The sequence below is a fragment of the Alosa pseudoharengus genome, unplaced genomic scaffold, assembly GCF_046254945.1.
Source record: "Alosa pseudoharengus isolate Yale_2024_CS ecotype anadromous, Long Island Sound unplaced genomic scaffold, YU_APseudo_1.1 YU_APseudo_1.1_scf_13, whole genome shotgun sequence".
Taxonomy (NCBI): Eukaryota; Metazoa; Chordata; class Actinopteri; order Clupeiformes; family Clupeidae; genus Alosa; species Alosa pseudoharengus.
In genome coordinates, this window is record NW_027468598.1 from 26,564,556 (window position 1) to 26,589,555 (window position 25,000).

The following is a 25,000-nucleotide window of genomic DNA, read 5'->3' on the forward strand; positions in this document are numbered from 1 at the left end:
GGGAAAATACCCAGTTGCATGTCATGATGACATAGGTGATTGGCATTGTTACATCTGGGTTGGGTGAGAAACATGACAGCAAAACAACAACAATAACAACAACAACAAACCAGGGGGGTATTCCATCAACCTCGCTAAAGGCCAACCCTGGCTTATTTCGATAAGTCTCGCTAATTTTAGTGAGAATTCCGTTCCATTAATGAGGTTAATGTGAATCCCAGCTTGGTAACCATGGGAATTTATGCCACAGAACTAACCTGCTCCATAGCAGGTTAACTTTCAAGCTAAATTAAGCTGTGTTGCAAAAAAAAAACAATCAGTCGGAAAACGAGTCCAAAAAGATGGTTCCGTCAACCTGTGCTCTCGTCACCTGTAGCCTACAACTTCAAAAATAGAAGTAGGCCTAGAAATGTTTTTTCCGACAGTGCACCAAGCATGGATTTACACATTCACTAGCTCCAAAGAATGTATGAAGATTATGTGATTAAAAATGTTTTAACTTCACATGCGTGTGGTTCTTAGCCTAGAAATCTAGACACGCCCCTAGCGGCAGCAAATTACATTTGCTGCCAGGGCTAGTCTAGCAACTCTCCGTTGGCTTGTGAGATCCAGAAATCGAAACTCAATCAGGCCAATGAAATCGTGTATAGAGTCGTTAGGTGGGCTTAACATAATGATTGATGGCAGAGTTGCAACGGTTTGGCTTGAATTCCCTGCTACTTGAAAACAAATAAGATGGATGTTGGTGTTGGCGAACAGTGCGACACGATTTAAGCTTTTATTAAGTTGGCAAACGTTTGAACTAGCCAACTAGCTCCGCTGGTGGGAAACGCATGGGACTCATAGCGCTGCCGCTGTCCTATTGCGTGCAGAGGGAATTTGAAAGACAACTGATTATCCCGCCCCTCGGACAGAGCACTGCGAACGGTGAGTGTCCAGACCCTACATTTTAATGTGGGTCTGGCTCGTCAGGCTATGTGGTTCTAGGAATCGTGCTACTCTGTGTCACTTACGTTCGGTGGTGGTGTAACGTGCAGCGAGACGGCATAAGAAAGGATACATTCTTGCGTGTTCGCTGGTTCGCTTCCCATACGAAGTATTAAGGCTACATTGTTTATCACCTTGATAATGACATTTTTAGTTATAATCTTTGATGAAAGACATATGTCTACTCCTGATAAAGGGTCATGCACATTTGGTAGGCTGTTCAGTGACAGCTTTGCCAGTGGGCTATATTATATCTGATGCAAGCCAAAGGATAATTATTCTGTAGCCTAGGCAGCTAATAATTAAAACTGCTTCATGTGGCTATAGGCTATTATGTTGATACTTATTTATTTTATGACCACCTAGGCCTACACCTATACAATAATTTGGAGCGAACACTTTTAATCTAAGAACGTAAGCTATAGATAGTTTTGAATATCCATATGCATATCCATAAGTTGTTTTTGAGTTTATACTATTTATTCATTCACTCGTTTTGTTCAAGCATAGACTGTATAGTCTATGTATTCAAGAGTGAAGCCAATCAAACTCGCAAGTGATTTCAAACCATACCATTGCTGTTTTAAATGTATGCTTTTATTATTCTCCAATTTCTGTAGGCAATCTATTTTTTTCTCTCGATGTTAAATTTGATGACTTTCGATGAAAATCCTGCAGATGGCTCTTTCCAAATCGAACAGAAATCGTCTAGTATTGTCTTAATTTTACGACATATATCCTCTTTTCGTCAATCTACTGTTTTGGTCTACTGTTCTACCTCGTGCACGAGCAGAAATGAAGCTGAACTAAACCTCGCTTGAATAAACGAGGCCAAGATGCCGCTAACTTGAGTTAATGGAACGGCTTCAGCCCCAAGTGAAAGTCTACGCTAGTTCAAGCCAGGCTATTTCTGTTAAGCGCCGCCTTCATTAGCGAGGTTGATGGAATATCCCCCAGCAGGATGTGCAAAACACAACAACAAGAGCGACAACAACAACCAGATCCAAATTTCTTGTTTGTGTGAACATACTTGGCAAAAAAATTAGATTATGAAAAATACCACTTGAACTAAACTCATCCCTACACATAAACAAACCAACTGGCCTCGAATCTGACCTGTCTATCCTAGGGTATTCCAAGAATTTAGATTTGGTAAACCTCCTAAAAGAGGAGCCTTATGGCTTTTTTGCAGGGAGAATGAAGCCGTGAGTCCTTTATATTAGGAGGTTTACTGCTTAGGGGATCTGTAACAGCCCTAGTGTGTCCTGGCCGTCTGTTTGTGTGCTTCTGCCTTTCACAAGATCTGTGTGATCTGGACCTGTACATTTTATAGCTATTATAAAATATAGCCTGTATAGCCTGTGTGGCCTGTGTGGCCATTGGTTTGTTTGTTTGTTTGTTTGTTTGTTTGTTATTTTTGAATTGTCTTAGGCTGAGTGTTTCTGCATCTTTTCCGTTACTGTTATTCTGATTTATCAATAAACCGGTAATTTCATTAATTTACTTCCTTGTTTGTGTTTATTACTTTTTTCTTTAATTTAACTCGTTACCCCATTAATTAAACATTCAGTCGTAACAGCATCACATTGGAATATATCAAAGCAGCAGTGGTAAAACGTAACACAGCACTCCATAATAATTCAAAGTTCTATCTCGTTCCTAAGTTACACGAACGGTCTACAAGTTATGCTCTGAAAGTTGAATCAAGTTCAACACTCAAATGGTTTGACGCTAGCGTAACGTTACCGCTCCGACTGTTTCTGTGCCAAACCATTGTGAACAATAGGAAATCTACCGCTTGTCACTGGCCAATGTGATCTCTGCCTTAGGCTACCCTGAGAAAACATAGCCAAGCTTGTCACTAATCTATTCTTGAAATCCCCTTCCAGCCCTAAATCACACCGCACCACAGGTTTACTTATTGTACATTCGTCTCCAAATGGTCCTCATTCATGCTGCCCTCTCCCGAGTGTTTCCACTGTTGCAGTACAGTGTGTTGTTGGTGTTGAGTGGGTGAGCAGCGCACAGACACATAAAGCATGTGGAGGCTTGTGTGGGCTGTGGAGTCTGCTGACAGTGGAAGATTAAACACTAAGAGGCTCAGGCAGGCGACAGGATAGACGGGGATACACGCCCCCCCCCCCCCCCCCCCCTCTCTCTCACATCTTCCCCCGGGCGAGATTCTCATCCTCTCTTTTTAACTGCTGTGCTTATCTTTCTCTCTCTCTTCCCTGCTTACTTCTCAGTCTATTTTCTTCTCCATTACTCTCTACGTCTCTACATCCTCTCTCGCTCGCTCTTGTGCTTTTGCTCTCCTCTTCTTTTGCTCCAGCATCCTCCTTCTCTCGTGCCTCTCCCCTCTCGTCTCCCTACGAGATGAATAGACTAATAGACCTCACAGGAAGTGATGCGTTCTCCAGGGACTTGAGAATGGATAGATGGATGGATGGATGGATGGATGGAGGGATGGATGGATGGATGGAAAAGACAGATGTGTTAGCAGAGATGATATCCATCTCTGGTAGATAACAGAACTGTCAGAGTAAACTACAGGAAAGCCATTCAGGCCCAGTCAGGCATCCAAAGAGATCATATCACACTCAGAACAACATGACAGATGAGTGCTGTGATTATAATAACAGAAGGTGAGAGAAGGAGGGGATCAAATGGTATTGATCCTGGAGGGCACGTTGTTTGTGTGTGTGTGTGTGTGTGTGTGTGTGCGTATGTGGGTGGGTGGTGGTGGGGGGGGGGGGGCAAAGACGGGTAAGCAGATAAGTTAATTGAATAATTTAATTGGCTTGACATTCCTAATGAATGCTGAGGTATGACTGCCCTCAATGCTCGTCACCCTAAGGCAAAGAAGAGGTGGCTCAGCTGTGGTAGTGTGTGTGTGTGTGTGTGTGTGTGTGTATGATGCAACTGATGGGTGTGTTTGTGTGTGTGTGTGTGTGTGTTTGGGACCAGGTGAAATGCGAGCCAGAGGGGTTTTGCATCATGTCAGTTCTGTTAAACGTCAGAGTGAGTTCAGCACTACACCCTCCCATCCCCAACACCGAAATCCTCCCACCTCTCGACCCCAGCCAGGCAGAGGGGGCACGCAGCGAACTGTCTGAGCTCCCTGAACACACACCCACACAGCCACCACACTTAAACACACACTGCGCAGGCAAACACACGCTACTCGCATTCCCTTCCAGGCACTTAGTCTCCCACAGGCCTTCACGCACACACACACAAACACACACACACATACATATAAATGTTAACCTTTCACACACAGAGACACACACTTACACAGACAGGCATCACATAGATTCATGTATCTGACTGTAATATGGTGCTGTAATGATATTACTCTCTGGCAGAAAGAGGAGAAGAGGAGGAGGAGGGAGAGAAAGAGTACAGATGGCTCTGTGACTCACACATCTCATTTGTAACCTTTGGGATAATACGATCATCAATATGATCACGGATGCGCGCACACACACACACACACACACACACACACACACACACACACACACACAGAGGGAAAGAGAGGAAGACAACACATAAGCCAAACCCAACAACTCATCTTCTTTCCAAGTCGAGCAAGGGGACCAGAAAGTCTGTTTCTCAAGAGCGTAAACCCTCTTGCATCACCAAGGCAAAATCAGATATAGACAAAAAGACATGACAGCCATTTCAATAAACAACCCCACACACACACACACACACACACACACACACAACCCTCTTCAGCCTGACAGCCTCCACCCCCGACCTTGTCTCCCACCACTAAACAGAGAGCTACTGAATTGCATGCTTACCGTGTGCCTTTATCTCCCATCGCGAAGATCTGTCTGTGCCGCGTGTGTGTGTGTGTGTGTGTGAGAGAGAGAGAGCCTGAGAGGCGTTTATCACTCACACAGCTAGAGGGGGAAGAGCAGAACGAGAGAGAGAGAGAGAGAGAGAGAGAGAACAGAGAGAGCAGTGAGAGGAGGGAGGGAAAGAGAGAAAAACAGACTAGGCAGAGCAAAGAAAGAAAACACAAGAGCAGAAAACGCAAGAGAGAGTAAAAGAGTAAAGAGAAAGCTATGTAGAGAGAGAGAGAGAGAGAGAGACAGAGAGAGAGAGACAGAGAGAGCAGTGAGAGCGGCACACTGATGCGAACTGGCAGACAGGCTGTGCAGTGCTGAGTGTTGGGAGTGTGGCTGAGAGAAGCAGAGAAAACGAGTGGGAGAGAGAAAGGGAAAGAGAGAGAGGGAGAGAGAGGGAGAGAGAGAGGGAGAGAGAGAGAGGGGAGAGCAAGAGGATCTCTCTGTCACGGCGCTGGCTGACTCTTCCCGCCTCGTGAGGCGCCCCCAGCACAGCGCTGCACGGCTCTCTCTCGCTCGGTCCAGCTGCTGCTACCACCGCCGCCGCCGGACGTGATCAGAAGAACATCTCCCACGACGCTGCACTGACCAACCAACCACCTCTCACACCCGCAAAAAAATGAAGGGAGTGATCGAGGGAATAGAGGGAAGGAGACGGAGATAAAGAAGAGGAGAGAGGGGGATAGAGAGGATCCACCACAGACAGGCAGGTGATCCTGAGTCTCAGTCTCCTGAACGGCCAGATGTGATGTGGGCTAGAAAAGTCTCTTGGATGAGCCGTGGCGAATTTTCTTCAGGACGGATGATCCAGGTCGGAGCAGGCAGCTGATGCCTAGGAATCCCAAAGGGGAATGCTCCCTCTTCTCTTCTCCTATCCTCTCTGCTGTGAGAGCCTTTCCGTCTGAGTAACCACACGCAGTGTCTGCCTCTCACTAACCCTCCAACTCCCTCTCTCTCTCTCTCTCTCTCGCTTCACTGCCTCCCTCCCTTATTCCCCTCCCTCCTTCTTTCTCTCACTCTCTCCTTTATCTTTCACCCTGCTCTCTCTCTCTCTCTCCCTCTCTGTTCCCTCTCTCTAAATCTTTGAGAGGATGTGGATCCCTTTGAGACTGCTAGATCTTCTCAGACATAACAACATATTTGCCTACCCCATACAGCTAAATACCTCTAAAGACATCTGAAGAGGATTTCATATTATGCTCCCAACAGCATCCCACTGCCCTGAAGACAGAGAGAGCAGAGAAGTGCCAATTTACATTGCTCATGTTTAGCAGTTCCAGCTGTATCTATATACAAAAATGCATCACTAAAAACAAGCCAAGTTAGAGCAGTAATACATTTGGCAAACACAGTTGTGTGTCGTCATCTGTTTCAAAAGAAAATGAAGGAATTGCCTCAGCAGCTTGTAGAGTGAAATTTCCCTAAACTGCCCTGATTTAGGGTTGAGACAGAAGGCTGTGGAGCTGAGGTGTTGACATCACTGTTAGCAACGTCTTGGGTGTGATTCACAGCGTAGACGGTAGGGAAGCGAGGACTGTAGATGACTGGGGGATTGCATGCTTCACTGATGTCTATGGACCCGAGGCCATTCTACTGTCGAGGAAACCTCATTGCTACTTATGAGCCGGAAAAACAGAGTCTCGGAGTCGTTTCTCTTAACAGACAGGGAGGATGGGCTTGTGCGTCGACGTGCACCAGATCAGGGTTAGAGCCGTTTAAGTCTGATGACCTTTATGTCTTTATGTGACCCACGAGGGATTAAACCCCACCGAGATTCTTCTGTAGAATAACGATGAGAAGAAGGAAGACTGAATGAACAAATCCAACATATTTTGTTTTATTTATTGGAAATTCAAATGAGTGAAAGGCATTACATCCTTTGATGACAAAAAAGTTGGCTTTTTAAGCAAAAAGAAAAACTACGACAACACTAGTAATTACATATAAAAAATATTTTGGGTAAATCATGGCAATATTAAATTATCACAGAAAGTAATGCTGCCTCATAGGCAGGCATTTCAATTGCACAGTTTACACCTGTATGTAAAGCAAACAAACAAAGATAGGGTCACATCTACACATTATTAAGGAGATAATAATCTTTACTACACCAGTTATTACTAACACAACAGTAGGCCTACTCTGTATGTACATAAGTATAGCTTGGGTACAGGTAAGGTTATTTCAGCAGAGGAATCAAATCCGTTAAACAATGAAAGTCAGCTAATGAGCTGTAATTATAGTTACAACGTAATAACAGGTTTTTTATACTGTATTGCCCTAATATTTTTCCTTTTACATTAAAAAAGAGACAAAACACATTTTATGACACACAGCTAGCAACAAATTAATTAAGAACTAGATGTACCGCAGAGCGGTACAAAATATGACCGCCGCCCAGTCCAGCACATTTTTTCCACAAAAATAAATCACGCTGAAAGGCCTATATGATTCTAACTGTCTTATGCATTATCCACACTCAATTCTCACTGGTATCTGCTAGACAACAAGTACCAAAACATGATTAGTTCATAGATTTCACATGTAAAATTCATTTTATACAACCCCACCCCATCTTGCCTGTTCATAATTCTGAGAAATTCTTGAATTGTGTGCATGTGTGCGTGTACACGTTTATGTTTATGTGTGTGGGTGTGTGTGTGTGTGTGTGTGCGTGCTTGTGTGTTTGCCTGCGTATGTGTGTTTGTGCATGTGCATGCATGCGTACATATGTCTACTGTGTGAGTATTGATAGCAATAAAATGTATGGTTAAAATGGATAATAATTTAACTTCAAGACTACTTTTAGTTAGCCATGTAACCCATCTTGGTTTTAAACAAAGACACTATCCCCTCCCCCAATGGAATGCTAATGTGCTGGTTTAAGGCCTATCACTTACACAAGACAAAGGATGCTTCCTTGATATAATGTATCCATGTATCATGAAATGTAAATGTATTCATGTCTGGTATCATTTTGATAGTCTCATTACAAGGATTGTAATGATGTGATTGTGAGAATGTTTGGAACATTCTATAAGTGATATTTCTGATATATAAGATATCTCTCCTCATGCTATTCTGACAAGAATGCATAGGTGTGAAGTGGGTGTGAGTAGGTGTGTCTGATACCAACTGTAGAACCAATCAAGTGGGCTTGTTCTTGGCGCCACTTTGTTCTTTGTTTAAACCATTTAAAAGTAACTAAACTGCAATGTTTGTGAGATCAGATTTTCTAGACTTGGACTAAGGATGTAGAGCGGAAGAGAATAGTTGGCTTCAGGCCAACCTAGGCCTGGCCTGGGCTAGGCCTACATAGACCTTTTTTTGTACTCTCTCTGCTTGTAACAGAATAAACCTGATTCCTGAGTTTTTCCTGAAGTTCGCCAGTCTAAGATTAATATTAAGTAATTATTCACCTACAATTACTTTCATGGAGGTTCCAACCGCAGAGATAATATACTTTTGTCGCTGATTCTAAGACGCCGCAGTTTTTTTTTTTTTCTTTTTCTCATCGCTCTGGTGACAGCTCCCAAGTTAAGGACGCTTTTTATCTGCATTTCTTCTTTGGTGATGAACGAAGGTGGATCTGTAAATCCGGGCGGTTCCTACTAACCACAGTTTGGAATGGGCGGTAAGATATCGGAAAAGGCATTCTGAGTGAGTAGACATTTTGGCAAAACCGTAACTTAATAGTGGACACAAAATTGTGCTTCCCCGATTTTGGCAATATTTTGGCAAAACCGTAATTTAATAGTGGACATAAATTTGTGCTTCCCCGATTTTGGCAAAACGTCGCACAAGACGAATTAATCCATATTTTGTAAAGCGTCTATATATGTGTTGGATTGAAGTCCAATGGTGCCTCTTTATTGGATATAAGGAGTAAATAGATTAGCGAGTGTGCTAGGCAGCTCAGTATTAAACACGGTGGTTCGTGTGCAATCTATTTTTCGCGGGTTTTAGGGACATCATGTCCTAACAAGCTACGTAGCTTATGCCCCTTTGTGTTTACAGAACATTTTATTCCTTCACTACCAAAACAGAATATTAGACAGAACTTGGTGCTGCCCTTTTTGTTTTTATCACCAAGAGCGTATGAGCGGCTAGAATCCAAGCTAACACTAGTCTTGTTGTGTTTTTGAGTAGATGTGGTGTTTTGTTTTAGGCTACATCTACACTCAGATGATGAATCCAGGATTTTTGTCGTAATCTTTTTCAAGTGTGCAAACAGCATAAGCTCAAACAGCATAACCTCAAGAGAGCATGGTTAGGCCTCTTTTAAGTACGCCTGAGCTAACTAGCTGCCGCTAGGGGCGTCTAGATGTCTTTGTGAGCTAATATGAGCTAACTGAAAAGGCTTGACTAAACTTCTTTTGTTCTTTTAAGCAGGAAATTCTTCCTGCAGCCCGTTTAAAGTTGTCCTCCAGCTCCATGGAGCTGTGTGTGTCTGTGTGTCCAGTATGAATGAATGCGCGTGTGGGCCGGCCCTGTGTGTGTGAAATTTGTTTATTTCGTTATATGTGTTTGTTTCCATTTTTTGTTTCAAGTCCTTCTTTGTTTTCTTGGGTCAAAAGTTTTCACACCTTTTGCTATCTTATCTCACTGCCTTTGTTCTAGCAGCACTGTATTCTATAACCAACCCCCCAGCTTCTCCCCCATGGACACAAAAGGAACTTCACTGGGGAGATATGAACCTAAGAGGAGTGATAATGGGAAACCATTGTTGATTTCAACCATTTTCTTTCTTTCATTTGAGGGACATCTTTTGGGGTTAACATGTTAAGACATATTTTTTATTTTTGCTTGTATGCCAATGGGAAATGTTTGCTACATGTTTACGCCTTGTTTGATGTGGGCAAATGTTCAATTGAATGGATTCATACCCACAACTTGAGTTTCTTTCTGTTTGAAATTACCTTTTATTTGTTTTTAGTTTTTTTTTTTTTTTTGTTATAGTTAAGAAACTATAAAAAGGGGGAGATAGATGGTATTGACTTGAAATACCATCTAAGTTTACTGGTTTTATTGCTCAAATGGTCATTTTTTAAATGCCTACTGTTTTGTTTTACTGACCCTCACTTCTAATGCAAAATCTCTTTAAAAGACATGCAGGGGTACCCTACCCACGTGAGTCTGTGGATTATTTTTCTTTTAAACATCTAAACTTAACCAAAGTTTATTTATTTTCTTTATATTGGCCTTTTGCCAATAGATGCAAATGTGTAGTCTCTGTTTGGAGATAAATAGCCCTGCTATGTTAGAAGACCCATGCTGTAGGTGTGACTGTCTCCAATTGAGAAACTGAATACATTAGCATACTGTTGTTGACTTGTGAATCTGCATTCACTAGACACTGTTTGACTCTGTTTACACTCATGCTAATGTCTCTCAAAGTTGTTGTGAATCCACTCTCCAGAATCTCTTTCATGCCAAAAGGGACAAAGGGAGGTGTGACATGCCTTTGTCTTCGACTACCACTAAGCAAACATATCAGAAGATCCTTTCAAGATGGCGAATGGCTCCACCAACCAGGCTCAGCTACCACGCCAGAGCAGCAGCCGTGGAGACCAGGCCATGCCACTGGACGAGCTTGATGGACCAGACAACTCTGCCCTGGGCTCAGGTACAGCCAGCAGCAGCGGTCGGGGCTAGGCCATGTCATGAGACGAAACTGGACGAGGCTCAGGAACCACAGGTCCAACGGAACCAGTGGCAGAAGCAACTGCCATGACTCTGGAAGCAACAAAACTGGACTGACTGAAAGCAACAAAAGGGGGTGCCGAAAGCAGCCTTGCACTCCTGCATCATCAAAGACACTCATCGCACATTGTTCACTGCCCGCAATACATGTGGACATGTTTGGACTGACACAAGGGTGCACGCCGAACGCGGCCTGCATGCACACCCTTTGCACTCGCATACACTTACACTGAAACAATGCAGACACATTCAAGTTTCATAAGAGGACCCTTCTTCAACGGAAGAGAAACGCAAGAAGGGATGTATGCTGAACGCTGCTTTCCTTGCTCACGCACACACTTACATTGATTATGGACTGATTATGGACTTTATAAAAAAAAAAAAAAAAAAAATTGTAAAATTGTTCAAGAAGGCTCATGTTATGGAATCTTATTTTAAACTTCAAGTCATTCAGACTTGAAAAGGGGGAATTGATAGCAATAAAATGTATGGTTAAAATGGATAATAATTTAACTTCAAGACTACTTTTAGTTAGCCATGTAACCCATCTTGGTTTTAAACAAAGACACTATCCCCTCCCCCAATGGAATGCTAATGTGCTGGTTTAAGGCCTATCACTTACACAAGACAAAGGATGCTTCCTTGATATAATGTATCCATGTATCATGAAATGTAAATGTATTCATGTCTGGTATCATTTTGATAGTCTCATTACAAGGATTGTAATGATGTGATTGTGAGAATGTTTGGAACATTCTATAAGTGATATTTCTGATATATAAGATATCTCTCCTCATGCTATTCTGACAAGAATTCATAGGTGTGAAGTGGGTGTGAGTAGGTGTGTCTGATACCAACTGTAGAACCAATCAAGTGGGCTTGTTCTTGGCGCCACTTTGTTCTTTGTTTAAACCATTTAAAAGTAACTAAACTGCAATGTTTGTGAGATCAGATTTTCTAGACTTGGACTAAGGATGTAGAGCGGAAGAGAATAGTTGGCTTCAGGCCAACCTAGGCCTGGCCTGGGCTAGGCCTACATAGACCTTTTTTTGTACTCTCTCTGCTTGTAACAGAATAAACCTGATTCCTGAGTTTTTCCTGAAGTTCGCCAGTCTAAGATTAATATTAAGTAATTATTCACCTACAATTACTTTCAGTATGTGTCATACGTATGATTACTGTGAATGTATGTGTGTGCGTGTGTATCAGTTTACGCACATGTGTGCACATGGAATGGGTTTACATGACCCCTGGAGGCAAACATACGGAAAAAATTGGTCATCCTAGGCCCTATGGTTCTCAAGATATTCACAGAAAACTGTGTCTGCCCTACCCTCCTTTCGGGGGGTCCAGTACAGCGGGGGGGCTACAGATCAAAACAAAAAACGATGGTTCCATGCTATCCATGTGGGGTTACATGCCCACCAAGTTTCGTGTACCCCGGTCTTTCAGTGTCCCGGGAATCCTTGTTGGTGTACGGTCACTAAATGTACACATAAATTATTTTATTGTGTGGCCCCCCATGAACGAAAGTCCACAAAACTTGGCATGCATTCGGAGGGTGTCATAATGATCCTACACTTTCAATTTCGTGCAGTTTTGACCATGTCAGCCAGAGATATTGTGATGAAAACACCTAATTTTTTGCTTTTTAATTTTTAACTAGGTGGCGCTATACATGAAATAAGTGGTAATGGGATGGGTTGACATGCCCCTTAAGACCAACATACAAAAAAAGGTGGACCTCCTAGGCCCTACGGTTCTCGAGATATTCACAGAAAACTGTCTCCGGCCACCTACAGGCCAGTTGGTGTATAGTAACATAAATTAATTTATTGTGTGGCCCCCCCATTGAACGGAATTCCACGAAACTTGGCGTGCATTCAGAGGGTGTCATAATGATCCTACACTTCCAATTTCGTGCAGTTTTGACTATGTTAGGTCACAGATACCTGCGATTACAACACCTCATTTTTACTTTTTTGTGTTTAACTAGGTGGCGCTATACATGAAGTGAGTGGTTATGGAATGGGTTGACATGGCCCCTTGAGATCAACATACAAAAAAAAAAAAGGTCCTCCTAAACCTTACGGTTCTCGAGAAATTCACAGAAAACTGTGTCTGCCCTACCCTCCTTTCGGGGGGTGCAGTCCAGCGGGGGGGCTACAGATCAAAACGAAAAACGATGGTTCCATGCTATCCATAAGGGGTTACATGCCCACCAAGTTTCGTGTACCCCGGTCTTTCAGTGTCCCGGGAATCCTTGACGGACAAATTTGGACAAAAAAAAATAATAAATAAAAAATAAATCTGACTACATTACATTACATTTGGCTGACGCTTTTTTAGCCAAAGCGACTAACAACATGGTAAACAGTTTAAGTTTTAGAGCAATTCTCAACAATTTTAGGACAATTTAAAAAACATTAGAGTACAGTAAGAATAAGTGCATCAGTGAGTGCTGTTTTTAACAGTTTCTTGTTAGTTTAAGACGGCTGGTGAGTGCTAGGATCAGTAAGACTTGTTGTAAGTGTTGCTATGAGAGGAGATGTTCTCTAAAGAGCTGGGTCTTCAGGAGTTTTCTGAAAATGGAGAAGACTAAACCTATATAATATGACCGCCGCTTCGCTGCGCGGCGGTCATAATAATAACCATATGATAGTAGGCAGACAATCCGGTTTGTTTTGCGAGCAAATACATTTAGCAAATAGTATAAAAATGGAATAAAGCTCCTTAAAAATTAGCACGGAGATCTGATTTGAACGACACCTAGCTGAATTATGAAGACAACATAATTATCATTAGAATTAACTTAGCTTGGCTGTTAGCCTGGTCGGGACCAGGCTAGGTGTAGAGAATAAATCCCCATGGTAACTTATGTGCCATCTCTTTTGTCAAGGCTAAATTAATCCAGGATAACCAAACAATCCCAGCTTAATCCCTTATCTAGGTTTTGTGAAATACCCCTCTGCTGATTTCTTCACCCAAACTTCACTTCAAAACGATACGTCAGCATGGTCCAAATAGCCAAGGCCTGCACACTGGGTAAAGCATCTATATTTAATATGTTTATTTGTCCTTCATGACTTTTCCTTCCTCCCTGAATGCAAATCCCTATATGTCTGCCTATGATCCAGTCTTCTATGTCAGCTGCAGGATGCCCACAGATATAACGCCGCCATCCTTAAAACTTCCATACGTTCATGCATTACAAAGATACAGTATATGTCTGTGTGAAAAAAGTGAAAAAAAAAAGATTTCCTGAAAACAGGCAGCAGCAACTAATGGCAATAAATTGTTGTACATCGATATCTAATAAGATAAGAAATATAACAAGCCAAATGCTCTTCCTCCTAGTATCCTCTATTAGGAAGATTATGCCAAGACAAGACACTAAAGAACACCAGCTTGACCCGGGAAGGACACTCATACACGGACAGATACATCAAACCATCTTTTCTGCTGACAATCTCACTTTTTTTTGTGATTTGCGTACTGACCAAAACACTGCAAGTGACCTACATCTTCTACAATCCACGCTGGCACTTCGATATATAAAAAAAAAGAGAGAGCGAGAAAGAGAGATAGAGAAAAAGAAAGAAACACAAGGTCATACACAGAGACATACACACACACTAGTTCTGCTCTTAACTCCAGTTAACATGGAGATGAGCACAGGCGCGCTTGCGAGGGGGGGGGGGGGGGGTAAATTATGCACTCAGAGGCCATGCAGACCTCGGCTTCTGCCCTGGGGCCATGTCACTGAGTGCGGTTCAAAGTCCTGTGGGCTGATTAAGAGGAAGCAGGGCCCTTTTTAAATGTAAATGCCACGGCAGCTGAGACGAGCTGACTCGGCGAGGGATCCGGCTACCCTTTTGACGTGGCGCTTACACGCCGGATTGGTGCCAAAACAGGGCCGGAGACAGCGGTTATCTAAGGGGGGGATCCGAAAAACAGACAAGATTTCTTCTAATGGCAGAGGGAAGAGACGGAGAAAGAGAGAGAGAGAGAGAGAGAGAGAGAGAAAGTCTATTAAGGGAGAGAGAGAGAAAGTCTATTGATATATTAGGGAGATAAAGAGGCGGAGGCAGATAGCACTGAACAAGTGCACCATTTTACATCATCACTTCTTGTAGAACGGTCAACACAAATCTCCTTTGTCTCTTATGAAGAAAGACACAAAAAACCTTGGCAGTATTTCAGAAGCACATATAAAATAAAGTTTATAAAGATCCAGTCATGCAACGCCAGACACACAAACACATGTATTCTTTATTAAGACATAAAAATTGCTCCCAATTTCCAGTTCAATGTAATCCTTTTTTGTCATTTGTCATTTTTCCCTTCTTTGTTCTTCACAAAATGGCAAAAATTAAAACCTCACAGGGGTGAATCCCCCCCCCATGAGCATAAAGTGGCGCGAGTGATGCAACTTCAAATGCACTGTGGGTTGATACCACATTGATTTGATGTACTAAAAATTATGTCAAACAACATGTCATTTTGTATACAGATCCATTGCTGCGGGAAGCAGTTTAGCCCTTGTTTTTCCCCCTTTTGCATTATTGTATATTTTTTTTGTATCCATGGTTTTCTTTTATGTAAAACTACTCCCCTGTTCCTCCCTCTGTTCACTATGACATCACACATTCCCAGGAAGTGAGGAAGTGTTCTACTTAGCAGTGACCCCAGAGGGAAACAAGAGAGAGAAAGAGTGAGAGAGAGAGAAAGAAAAAGAGAGAAAGAGAGAGAGAGTAAGAGAGAGAGAGAGAGAGAGAGAGAGAGGGGGGAGGGAGGAAGAGAGAGGGCGTCTGTCCAAGTGGTCAGTGCCTTTTATGCATACTGAAGTTCACAGAGTGACCTGCTCCTATTGGCATGAACACAGAACACTTCTGGCGAGAAAAAACACAGCAAAATGTATTGCTGCTCAGACTCTTAAAAACAATGTCCATCTGTATTGTCATAATGTTCGAAAGAATTTCAAAATGGACTGTTTTTTTCCCCAAGCCAAGCTGTAGTCAACCAACCAAACCTCCACAATCAATGTGCTTTCTAAGCCCTTGGGGACCAAAGCTTGAGTCAGTGGGACATCAGGGTTTTGCCACTCATATGTCTCTGTATCCCCACGGGAACGACGGAGCTCGTTTCATTTCCCTCGTCCTTCCAAAGGTGCGTTGTCATGGTGATGTGAAAATGAACACAGTACCCCCGCCCCCCCATCCACGCAGTCTCCGAGGCGCTCAGATGTCGCTCCACAGGACGGCGCGTCGGCTCTTGTCCACACTCACCACAAACTCCCCCGTTAGCGACCACGCCACCGCATTGATGGAGGAACTGGAGGGGGACAGAGGAACACACACACACACACATACATACACACACACAGAAAAACACATCAAGTTAAACCTCACAAACACACACACACACACACACACACACCAACTTAGACCTCATAAAGACACACAAATAGACAAACACACCGAGTTAAATCTCACAAACATGCATGGCACACTATCAACATGAGGGAGATGAACAGATCTGAGCACATAAGCTCAGGACCAGGTCCCACCCCATCATCAGCTCCCTCTGGATTTGGATAGAGTGCTGATCTAGCCCAACACAAACTGTCTCACACGCGCACACACACACACACACACACACACACACACACACACACACACACACACACACACACACACACACACACACACACACACACACACACACACACACACACACACACACACACACACACACACACACACACACACACACACACACACACACACACACACACACACACACACACACACACACACACACACACACACACACACACACACACACACACGAGGGACCAAACTGAGCCGGAGCCTGCTGAGTGGCCCTCCCTGCCTCCCTCCTCTCCTCTCCCGGCGGACGGACGGCACACTGCGCAGATGACAGCTAATGGCCTGAGCAGAGGCCCAGCCGGCTCTCCCCAGGAGCACGGAGCTGGGACAGGGCGCAGAGGAGAGACAGAGAGAGAAAGGAGGGGAGAGAGGGAAGAGAAAGGAGGAGGGCAAGAGACAGGGGGAAAGGAGGGGAAGAGAGGGAAGAGAAAGGAGGGCAAGAAACAGAGAGAGAAAGGAGGAGGGCAAGAGACAGAGGGGGAAAGGAGGAGGGGAAGAGACAGAGTGAAAGGAGGAGGGCAAGAGAGAGAAGAGAAAAGAAGGAAAGAGGTCAGAGTGAGGGAGAGAGAGAGAGAGAGAGAGAGAGAGAGAGAGAGAGTGCACAGAGACTAAGTTGAGAGAGGAGAGAGACAGACAGAGGGGAAGGAAGAGAGGACAGAGAGAAGTAAGAGGAAAGAGAGAAAGAGCGAGATCGAGGATCTGGAACTGCTTGACTTCTACAGTCCAAACAGAGTAATCATAATGAAATTGGCCAAAACAAAGATATAAGGAGAGTAAGAGAGAAGGGGGGTCTGAGCTGCTTGAGCATTACTATCAGAACTGGGCCCTCACAGTTCATTTGGCAAATAGCAAGATTGTAGTCTCCCAAAAGAAATCCAGATCATAGGGAACCAAACACTTATTTTTACACAGCACTGGGGAATTCTCCATATTGTGATTAATCTTGGCCTGAAAAAGTGCCTCAGGAAACGCTGGCCTAGCAGTGAGTTCACTGAAAGACAAAGCACATACGTAGAGCTCTTTATAAGATCGAAAAGAATCTCCATAAAATACAAATCCTCATTAGAATCTGGTACAAAATCTTTGAATGAGTAATCCCAGCAATTGTATTATACAAATGTGAGACTTGGGGGTTCACTCAGCAAGTCAGCCGACACAAGCACATAAAACCCAAGCGGTCAGCGCTGAGGGCAGGATGAAACGGATGCTCGTCGTCCATTACATTTGCATTTATTCATATAGCAGACACTTTTTCCATCTTTTTTTTTACACGTCAAATATATGCATTGTTACATTGTCCGCGTAGCAACTCAGGGATAAGGTCACAACGGTGGGAGCCAGGAATACAACCCACAAGCTCCTAAACCACTATGCTACCACCGCCCAAACTTCCATTGTCCATCACTTGCCACCTCAACAGTTATTTCAACTTTGTTGTGCATGTTTCAGGTCACTAGTCGCTTGCAGTCTGTATGGGGATTTACAATGCAATGTGTCACGATTTTATGTGTTGCAAAGTGATATATTACCTCATGAAACAATATGATAATAATAAACTGCACTGTTCCTCTCCATCTTAGCTTTCACTAAGGTACTAAGACTTCCTTGGGTGCGCACACCCACGCAAACACGCACGCACACACACACATAAAACACAAACAAAAACAAGCACACACACACACATACACAGACTTCCTTGGGCTGTGTGTGTGTGTGAGTGCGCGAGTGTGTGTGTGTGTGTAAGAAAGAGTGAGACACACAGGTCTGTCTTAATCCTTCCTTGCTGTCCTGCATCTGTTTTGTTACCTAGTGTGCCCTGTGCCTACAGTATGTGCCTGCCTGTTCCCTCACCTCACCCAGGCAGTGCCACACGAGGTAAACGCCACGTGCTTTTAGCTTCGCAGAGAATAATCGCACCAGTTTGAGTGGCAATAAAGGCACCTCCGTCGACCTCACGCCTTGGGGATTCTCTCATTAGCTGTGCGATTAGTTCTAGTTCATAAAAAAACACTAATTAGCACATCCAGGTGGTTGACGCCATACAAAAGAGAAGATTTTGCAACTCTCTGGACAAAGGGCTGCATTTGTCTGGAAAGATGGACCCACACCAGACCAGCCGGGTGTCATGTGTTATCTAAGCCCGTATACATTGGAAAAATACATACCGTTAGGTATGCAGTAGTACATGTACATTTACATTTATTAGTAGTAGTTAGTACTACAGTACATCAGTAATAAGCAGATGGGAGAGGTGAAGGGTGGCACTTGCCCCTGTTGGCTGGTTTACGGTTCTGTGTTGAATTGATTCGTTGCCTCTACACCGTACCTGAAAATTCACCGTAACCGGCTATCAACACACAGAGCGAGTTGATCAATCACAGTCTTTTTAGTCTGCGTCAGAAATGACGGAAATGCTACAATTTTGAGGAGGTGCAGTGATGGATGCGTCGCGCCCTGATTCAACACAAAACCAGAAACTGGGTGTAACTGGGAATCCCGTGGAGATCTAGCTCTTGCCTTGCTTCACAGCAAGTACTATATCAGAAGTTTCAGCAACGGCAGTGAAGAGGATGACAGCCGCTGATTCAGTGATACCACACATCTCCCAGCTTTCAGATGACTGCAGGGCAGTGTGGGCAATCTCACCTGTGCATGTCTGGCAGGCGCTTCTCCAGGTTTCCGGTGTGAACGTTCCAGATGTAGACGGCCCCGTCAGCAGAGCCTGCAGCCAGATAGCTGCCGTCAGGGCTACAGAAAGGAGGGGAGAAAGAAAGAGATGTAACAAAAAGAGGGATAAAAAGAGAGAGAGACAGCGAGAGAGAGAGAGAGAGAGAGAGAGAGAGAGAGAGAAAGAAAGAGAGAGATAGAGAAACTCTATAAGAGTGCTTCACAGATTTGGCAGCACCAGACACCCTGTAAAAGCAAAGGGGAACTTGATGCCCTTGTAAACACTTGCTAATGAAATCCCAATTAGGCCTATGATTCAGAGTGGAGTGCCATTACTATTAGGAGGGTATCACACTGACCAACAGTGGTAGCAGGAAATTATTATATTATATAGATACTATGAAGATAGATACTGTATATTGTATAGATACTGTATATTATATTGTTTGTTCACACTCATTTGATTTTGTTGTACAGAAATGAGTACACGTTCACATCAGGCCTAAGTTCTAAATGCAGAGCTTTCAGACTTCTAGTTCAGGGTATCTATGTGAATATGGAACTGCTCCCTGAACTGCTGTCAGGAGCCCATCCCTCCATCCCTGCTGATTTCAGTGAAATCATACACACACAGTACGCATCCACACTACACTACACTGCTGACGAGAGCGCTCTGATCTTCATCGGAGTTGTAGACCGAGCTCAGTGCTGAAACCCAGGCGCTGGGGACCGATGAGCTCAGTGATTTGGACACGAGTCGGGAGTCCTGTGGAGCAGATTGAGCGCTGGGGTGTCCGTCTGGAGGGGGTCAGGGCCGCAGATTGGGTAGGTGATCGGTGAAAAGGTTAGGTGGCTTGCCATCTTCTCTTGTCCTCCTTCTTTCGACTTCTCTATCCTTCCCTCTCTTTTCATTACTTCCCATCCTTCCTCTCAGCTCTCTGTAGCTACAGGCCAATGTTGGTTTAAAAAAAAAAAAATGGCATTCTGGCTGCCCGCTGTTGCCATGGCAACAACTGAGTGTATGCCGTGGTGGGGGATCTAGAAAGTGTGTGACGCACTAGAAAAAAAAGAACCCACCATGTTCCTTTTTGCCTATGATCTTGCTCTCTATCTCTCTCTCTCTCTCTCTCTTAACTGAGGTGTCTCAGATTCCACCAACGTATTTCTTTAGATCTCCTAAGCATTTTTCACAAACATTTTCAGTAATACTCCCCTCCTTTTCTCTCCATCACTTTCACAGACATATCTGCATGTCATAAAACGAAATGCATGTTATGTATGTCATAAAGAAATGTGTCATATAAAGAAATGCATGTCATAAGAAAATGCAAGTCATATGTATATCATATAAGAAAATGCATGTCATATGTATGTCTCAAAAATGTATGTCATAAGAAATGCAACAGAGGACTAGGGAGAGCAAATCAACACTAATGACACAAGTCCTCTTTCTGTGTTTCTCTGTGGCCTGTAAGACATGCAGACAGGAACCAGACAACCCAACACAAAGCTATTTTTGGAGTAATGATTGATAAACAAACCAACCAACAAACAAACAAACATATTGGACAAGCAGTTTCACCGATGCCATGGTACCCTTCAGTGAGCAGTCTGAATAAAACACCACACCACAGAGGGCTTCCTGTGTCTAGATTCAGACTGAAGTGAAAGCAATGAGCAGCAGAAGCAGATCAAAGTAATTTGTCTGGTCTCTCTCTCTCTCTCACATCAACTACTAGTAACAACGAGAGAGAAAATTATGCGACCGTTGACATAAGAGAGAATGTTTCATGTAAACACCAACAAAAGCTTTGTGCCAACCCAGGCTGGGACACACAGAACAGAAGAGTTATTGCACACATAGAACTCCTACTCTGCAAAGCCATTCTACTCTCAACACTGCCATCACTGTTACCGGATTCAAATGATTCTTTCTTTCTTTCTTTCTTTCTTTCTTTCTTTCTTTTATCAGCTCTCTTACAGAATTTATGTGGCACTGTCCGAATCATGCATTTCATGCCCAATCAAGCACTGTGCTCTGCCTCAGTGTAACAAAGCTGGACACCGTGTGCTACAGGCTACTGTATGTTCAACACTGAAGAGTCACTGTATGTTTCAGGGACAGGCGATGGATGCTGATTATGCCTGAGAATAGCGCATCACTACTGCCGTCATGCACTCAACGGAATGGGTAATTTCCCATGACGCACTGGTGTAGGCTTTCAAGACAACACATAACAGGGGAATGGTATGGAGAGGAAAAAAGAAAAAGAACAACAGAACAAACAAAAAACAAACAAGGTTAGATATCCAGGGCAGAAATGCCAGTGGAGTGCACTTGTCAGTGTGGAGCACATCACAGACACAAGCTCCAGAAAAACAGAAACGTACCCCAGCTAAACTCCACCCTTTCTGAGGGTGATGAGTTCCCATTCTGACATCCTGAGAGGGATGATTAGGAGAAGCATTTCACAGAGGCAGACTGGAATGGTTTGCCATTCTCCCTTACGTCATTCTGTTAAATAATCAATTGCACCCACTTCATAATGATTTTACTTCAGCACGTACTGTCTGAATTTAAATACTCAAATGTTACATACCAACAGCTAACCAATTCTTATACTACATTTTAAACATAACCACATACAGTGCTAATAAAAAGTATGCACCCCCCTTGGATATTTCCCCTTTTATTGCTTTAATAAATGGAATCAATTTAATTTGGCCTTTTTTACTACCCTGGAAATCCAGGGTTCTTGCGGAAGCACAATTTGAATTTGCTCAGTGAGTCACTCTGGCAATGAGTAATGATGCTCACTACTTATGTCCCTTCTATCGTGGGGTACCAAATCACATCGGTGTATCTGATATAGGCGGGCCAGAGGCGAGCTAAACAGATGACGACAGCGCTGCAACGTGAAGCCCAGAATCAGTCAGTAAACATTGGTCGAAGTATTATCCAATTGCGTCGAGGTCCGGAATAAGTCAGTAAACATGGGTCTTAGTGTTATCCATTACGTGCAGTCAGATTTTCAAATGCATGCTTGGTGCCACCCCTCCAGTTGGGCCATTACATTAGTCATGGGTATGGATCCCAGGATTCAGTGAAATCCATCATTAAGGAATGTAAGAAATATGGCAAATGTGCAAATCTGCCTAGAGCAGGCTGTCACCACTAAATGAGTGACCATTCAAGAAGAATAAATGGTGGGGGAGGCCACCAAGGCAACTATGACAACTCTGAAGAGGTCAGCAGCTGACATGGGAATAACTATGCATACAACAACTTTTGCCCGAGTTCACCAGTCAAAGCTTTATGGGTGAGTGGCAAAGCTCTTATTAAGTCTTGACTAAAGTTCGCCAAAAAGCATGTGGGAGACAAGGTCAAATGGAAGAAGGTTTGTTGGTCTTATGAGACCAAAATTGAGCTTTTTGGCTATCAGCCTAGAAGCTATTTTTGGCAGACACCAAACACTGTACATCACCAAAAATGATGCCATCCCTAATTTGAAGCATGGTGGTGGTAGCATCATAACTAGATGGATTGCTTTGCATTTGCTTGGCATATTCATCTGGGAACTTTCCGTTGGAGAATTTTTAGGAAGTGGAGTCACACAGGACTGGCACAGTTGGAGTGGAGTCAGGAGTTTATTTCACTGCCTGTTGTAGGTCTATGACTATGCATGTGACAAATAAAGAAACTTGAAACTTGGAAGGGGCGAAAATACTGGTTAGCTGATTGGATAAAACATCTGTCTATGACCACCTATGTTGGTGATAGACGGGCCAAATCAACCAATCAGATCAATGAAGCGTATGACGTACTAACAGCGTCGACGAAAATACAACCACAAGTTAGGCTACCCTTAACCTAAACCCGCCTCAAAACCAACACTGATTGGCCATTCGTTTTGGCGAATGGCTCCAATTTTTTTCCATCGCTAGAAGCCAGACTGATCTGCGAGCGGAAAAATGGAGCTTGCAAGATCAGGATGGTCTCACGAGGCTAGTAGCATCATGGACACTTATTGACAGCAGGCCCTGGAAGGCTTGTAAAGGTAAAAGTAAAATGAATTCAGCAAAATATATGGAAATCATGGAGGACAATCTGCCTTCAGTCTGCAAGAGAACTACGACTTGGGAGAAGATTTAACCTCCAACAAGATAATGAGCAGAACCCTACAGGAAAAAACTACACAGAAGACAACAAGGTGAATGTTCTGGAGTGGCCAAGTCAAAGCCCAGACCCCAATCCTATAAACAATCTGTGGCTGGACTTTAAAAGGGCTGTTCACACCCAAAACATTTTAATATCCAGATGTGCAAGCCTAATTGAGACCTATCCACACAGGCTCCATGCTTTAATTGCGGCCAAAGGTGCATCTACTCAATGCTGACTTGAAGGGGGTGAATATTTATGCAATCACTTATTTTGCATTATATATTTTTAATTAATTAACATTACTTTGTAGAAATCTGGTTTCACTTTGAAAAGAGGAGCTTTTAGTACGTTTAAATTGATGAATTCATCAAGATTCCATTTATAAAAGCAGTACAATGGGAAATATCCAAGGGGGTGAATACTTTTTATAGGTACTGTGTATGTGTGGTTTGTGATGGAGTACTAAATATAGCTTTTTGACCCTTGTAGGAAGACATGACCATAACTGCAAAGCACTAAGAATAAAGAGATAAATGACAGAGTACTCCCTCGTGAGACTAACCCAACCATATCATGACCGTGTCATGGCAAATGACATTTCCTGTCATAAGTTACCATGCCAACCACTGGCCAGTGTGTAGCAATGTTTTGTCCTTATTATCCATAACAGTCCTATCACTACATAAGATAATGACCACTATCGACTGTCAGGATGAATAACGACAGGATATGGCCGAATTTGCTCGTACTGTAAATGTGAAATGTCAAGTAATTCAATTCATTGTGATGGGACCACTCACTCATTCACTCACTCACCTGAAAATAGCCTTTGTGCTGTCACATCCACATTTGAAGCCTTCCGCCCTAAAAAAAGAAAGGAGTTTTACTGCCAATGAGAACCTCAATTACTAACCCATTCTAACAGTACGAAGTATCACAGAAATAAAAAGAGCCACCTATTGTGTTTGAAAATCACAAATTTCACAAAGACTCTCATTTCACAAAGGCGAGATTAAGCATGAAGAGCACATCAACACCCGTAGAGTTACAATATGGGAGGCCACCTTAATCTCCGCTACACAGCGTGTCGACCGTGAAAATAAAAACAGCAGCATTACAGGGTATGAAAGAACGCAATATAAATGTTTGCATAGCTAATGGGGCATGTCGATAGCATATCAGTGTCTATTTTCCAGTTGTTAAGATGCCTAGAAGGAATGGCATTTTGGTTTGTTTGTGTTACTCAGTATTCACAGTTTGGTTTTGCCATGTGTGAGGGTAAAGGACTATAATTTGCCCATCAGCTTAGAGGCAATGACCTTTAACCTTTCTAAGTGGGCACCAAGGTGAGGTAACCTCAGGGTTTTGAGGTGATAATGTAGTTGCATATGTGTGCATGTGTATTTGTGAGAATGTTCTTGCATCTGTGTGTGTGTGTGTGTGTGTGTGTGTGTGTGTGAACATGTCCGTGTAGGTGTGCGTGTGTGCATATGTGTGTGTACTGTATGTGTGCACATGGCAGTGTGTGTGTGTGTGTGTGTGTGTATGGTAATGTATGTGTGTGTATGCACGTGTGTGTGTCTGTGAGTGTGTGCATATATATATATATGTGTGTGTGTGTGTGTGTGTGTGTGTGTGTGTGTGTGTGTGTGTGTGTGTGTGTGGTACCTGAAGGAGATGCGTGCGTTACTCATCCGGAGGTCCACCACCTGCAGAATCTCGTCCCTGGAGCAGCTGAGGAGCTGGCGGTGGTCTGGGCATAGATCCAGAGAAGTCACCCTCCCCTGCAGGGGCAACTCCTGAGTACAGCTCCCAGCCCTGCCACACACACACAGCCACAAGGAGACGTGAGACAAGGGGTCTGTGTGTGTGTGTGTGTGTGTGTGTGTGTGTGTGTGTGTGTGTGTGTGTGTGTGTGTAAACCTTCCTCCCGACACCTTAAGAGATGC

At 43.4% G+C, this 25,000-nt stretch overlaps 2 protein-coding genes across 4 annotated transcripts in view; both read right to left on the reverse strand.

Annotated features, from left to right (window-relative positions):
• Positions 1 to 5,252, reverse strand: part of arrb1 (arrestin, beta 1) — a 34,342-nt gene extending 29,090 nt beyond the window's left edge. The window contains exon 1 of the mRNA XM_076281601.1: positions 4,800 to 5,252. Within this exon, the coding sequence (XP_076137716.1) occupies positions 4,800 to 4,819 (20 nt within the window). The 5' untranslated portion in view covers positions 4,820 to 5,252. The remainder of the gene's footprint in view (positions 1 to 4,799) is intronic.
• Positions 5,253 to 14,747: 9,495 nt separating this feature from the next.
• Positions 14,748 to 25,000, reverse strand: part of atg16l2 (ATG16 autophagy related 16-like 2 (S. cerevisiae)) — a 31,206-nt gene continuing 20,953 nt past the window's right edge. For all 3 annotated transcript variants that reach the window (XM_076282679.1, XM_076282680.1, XM_076282681.1), the window contains 4 exons: positions 24,720 to 24,869; positions 23,868 to 23,915; positions 18,869 to 18,970; positions 14,748 to 15,884 (listed from right to left, as the gene is read on the reverse strand). In XM_076282679.1, coding sequence (XP_076138794.1) covers positions 15,791 to 15,884; positions 18,869 to 18,970; positions 23,868 to 23,915; positions 24,720 to 24,869 — 394 coding nt within the window. In that variant the 3' untranslated portion in view covers positions 14,748 to 15,790. The remainder of the gene's footprint in view (positions 15,885 to 18,868; positions 18,971 to 23,867; positions 23,916 to 24,719; positions 24,870 to 25,000) is intronic.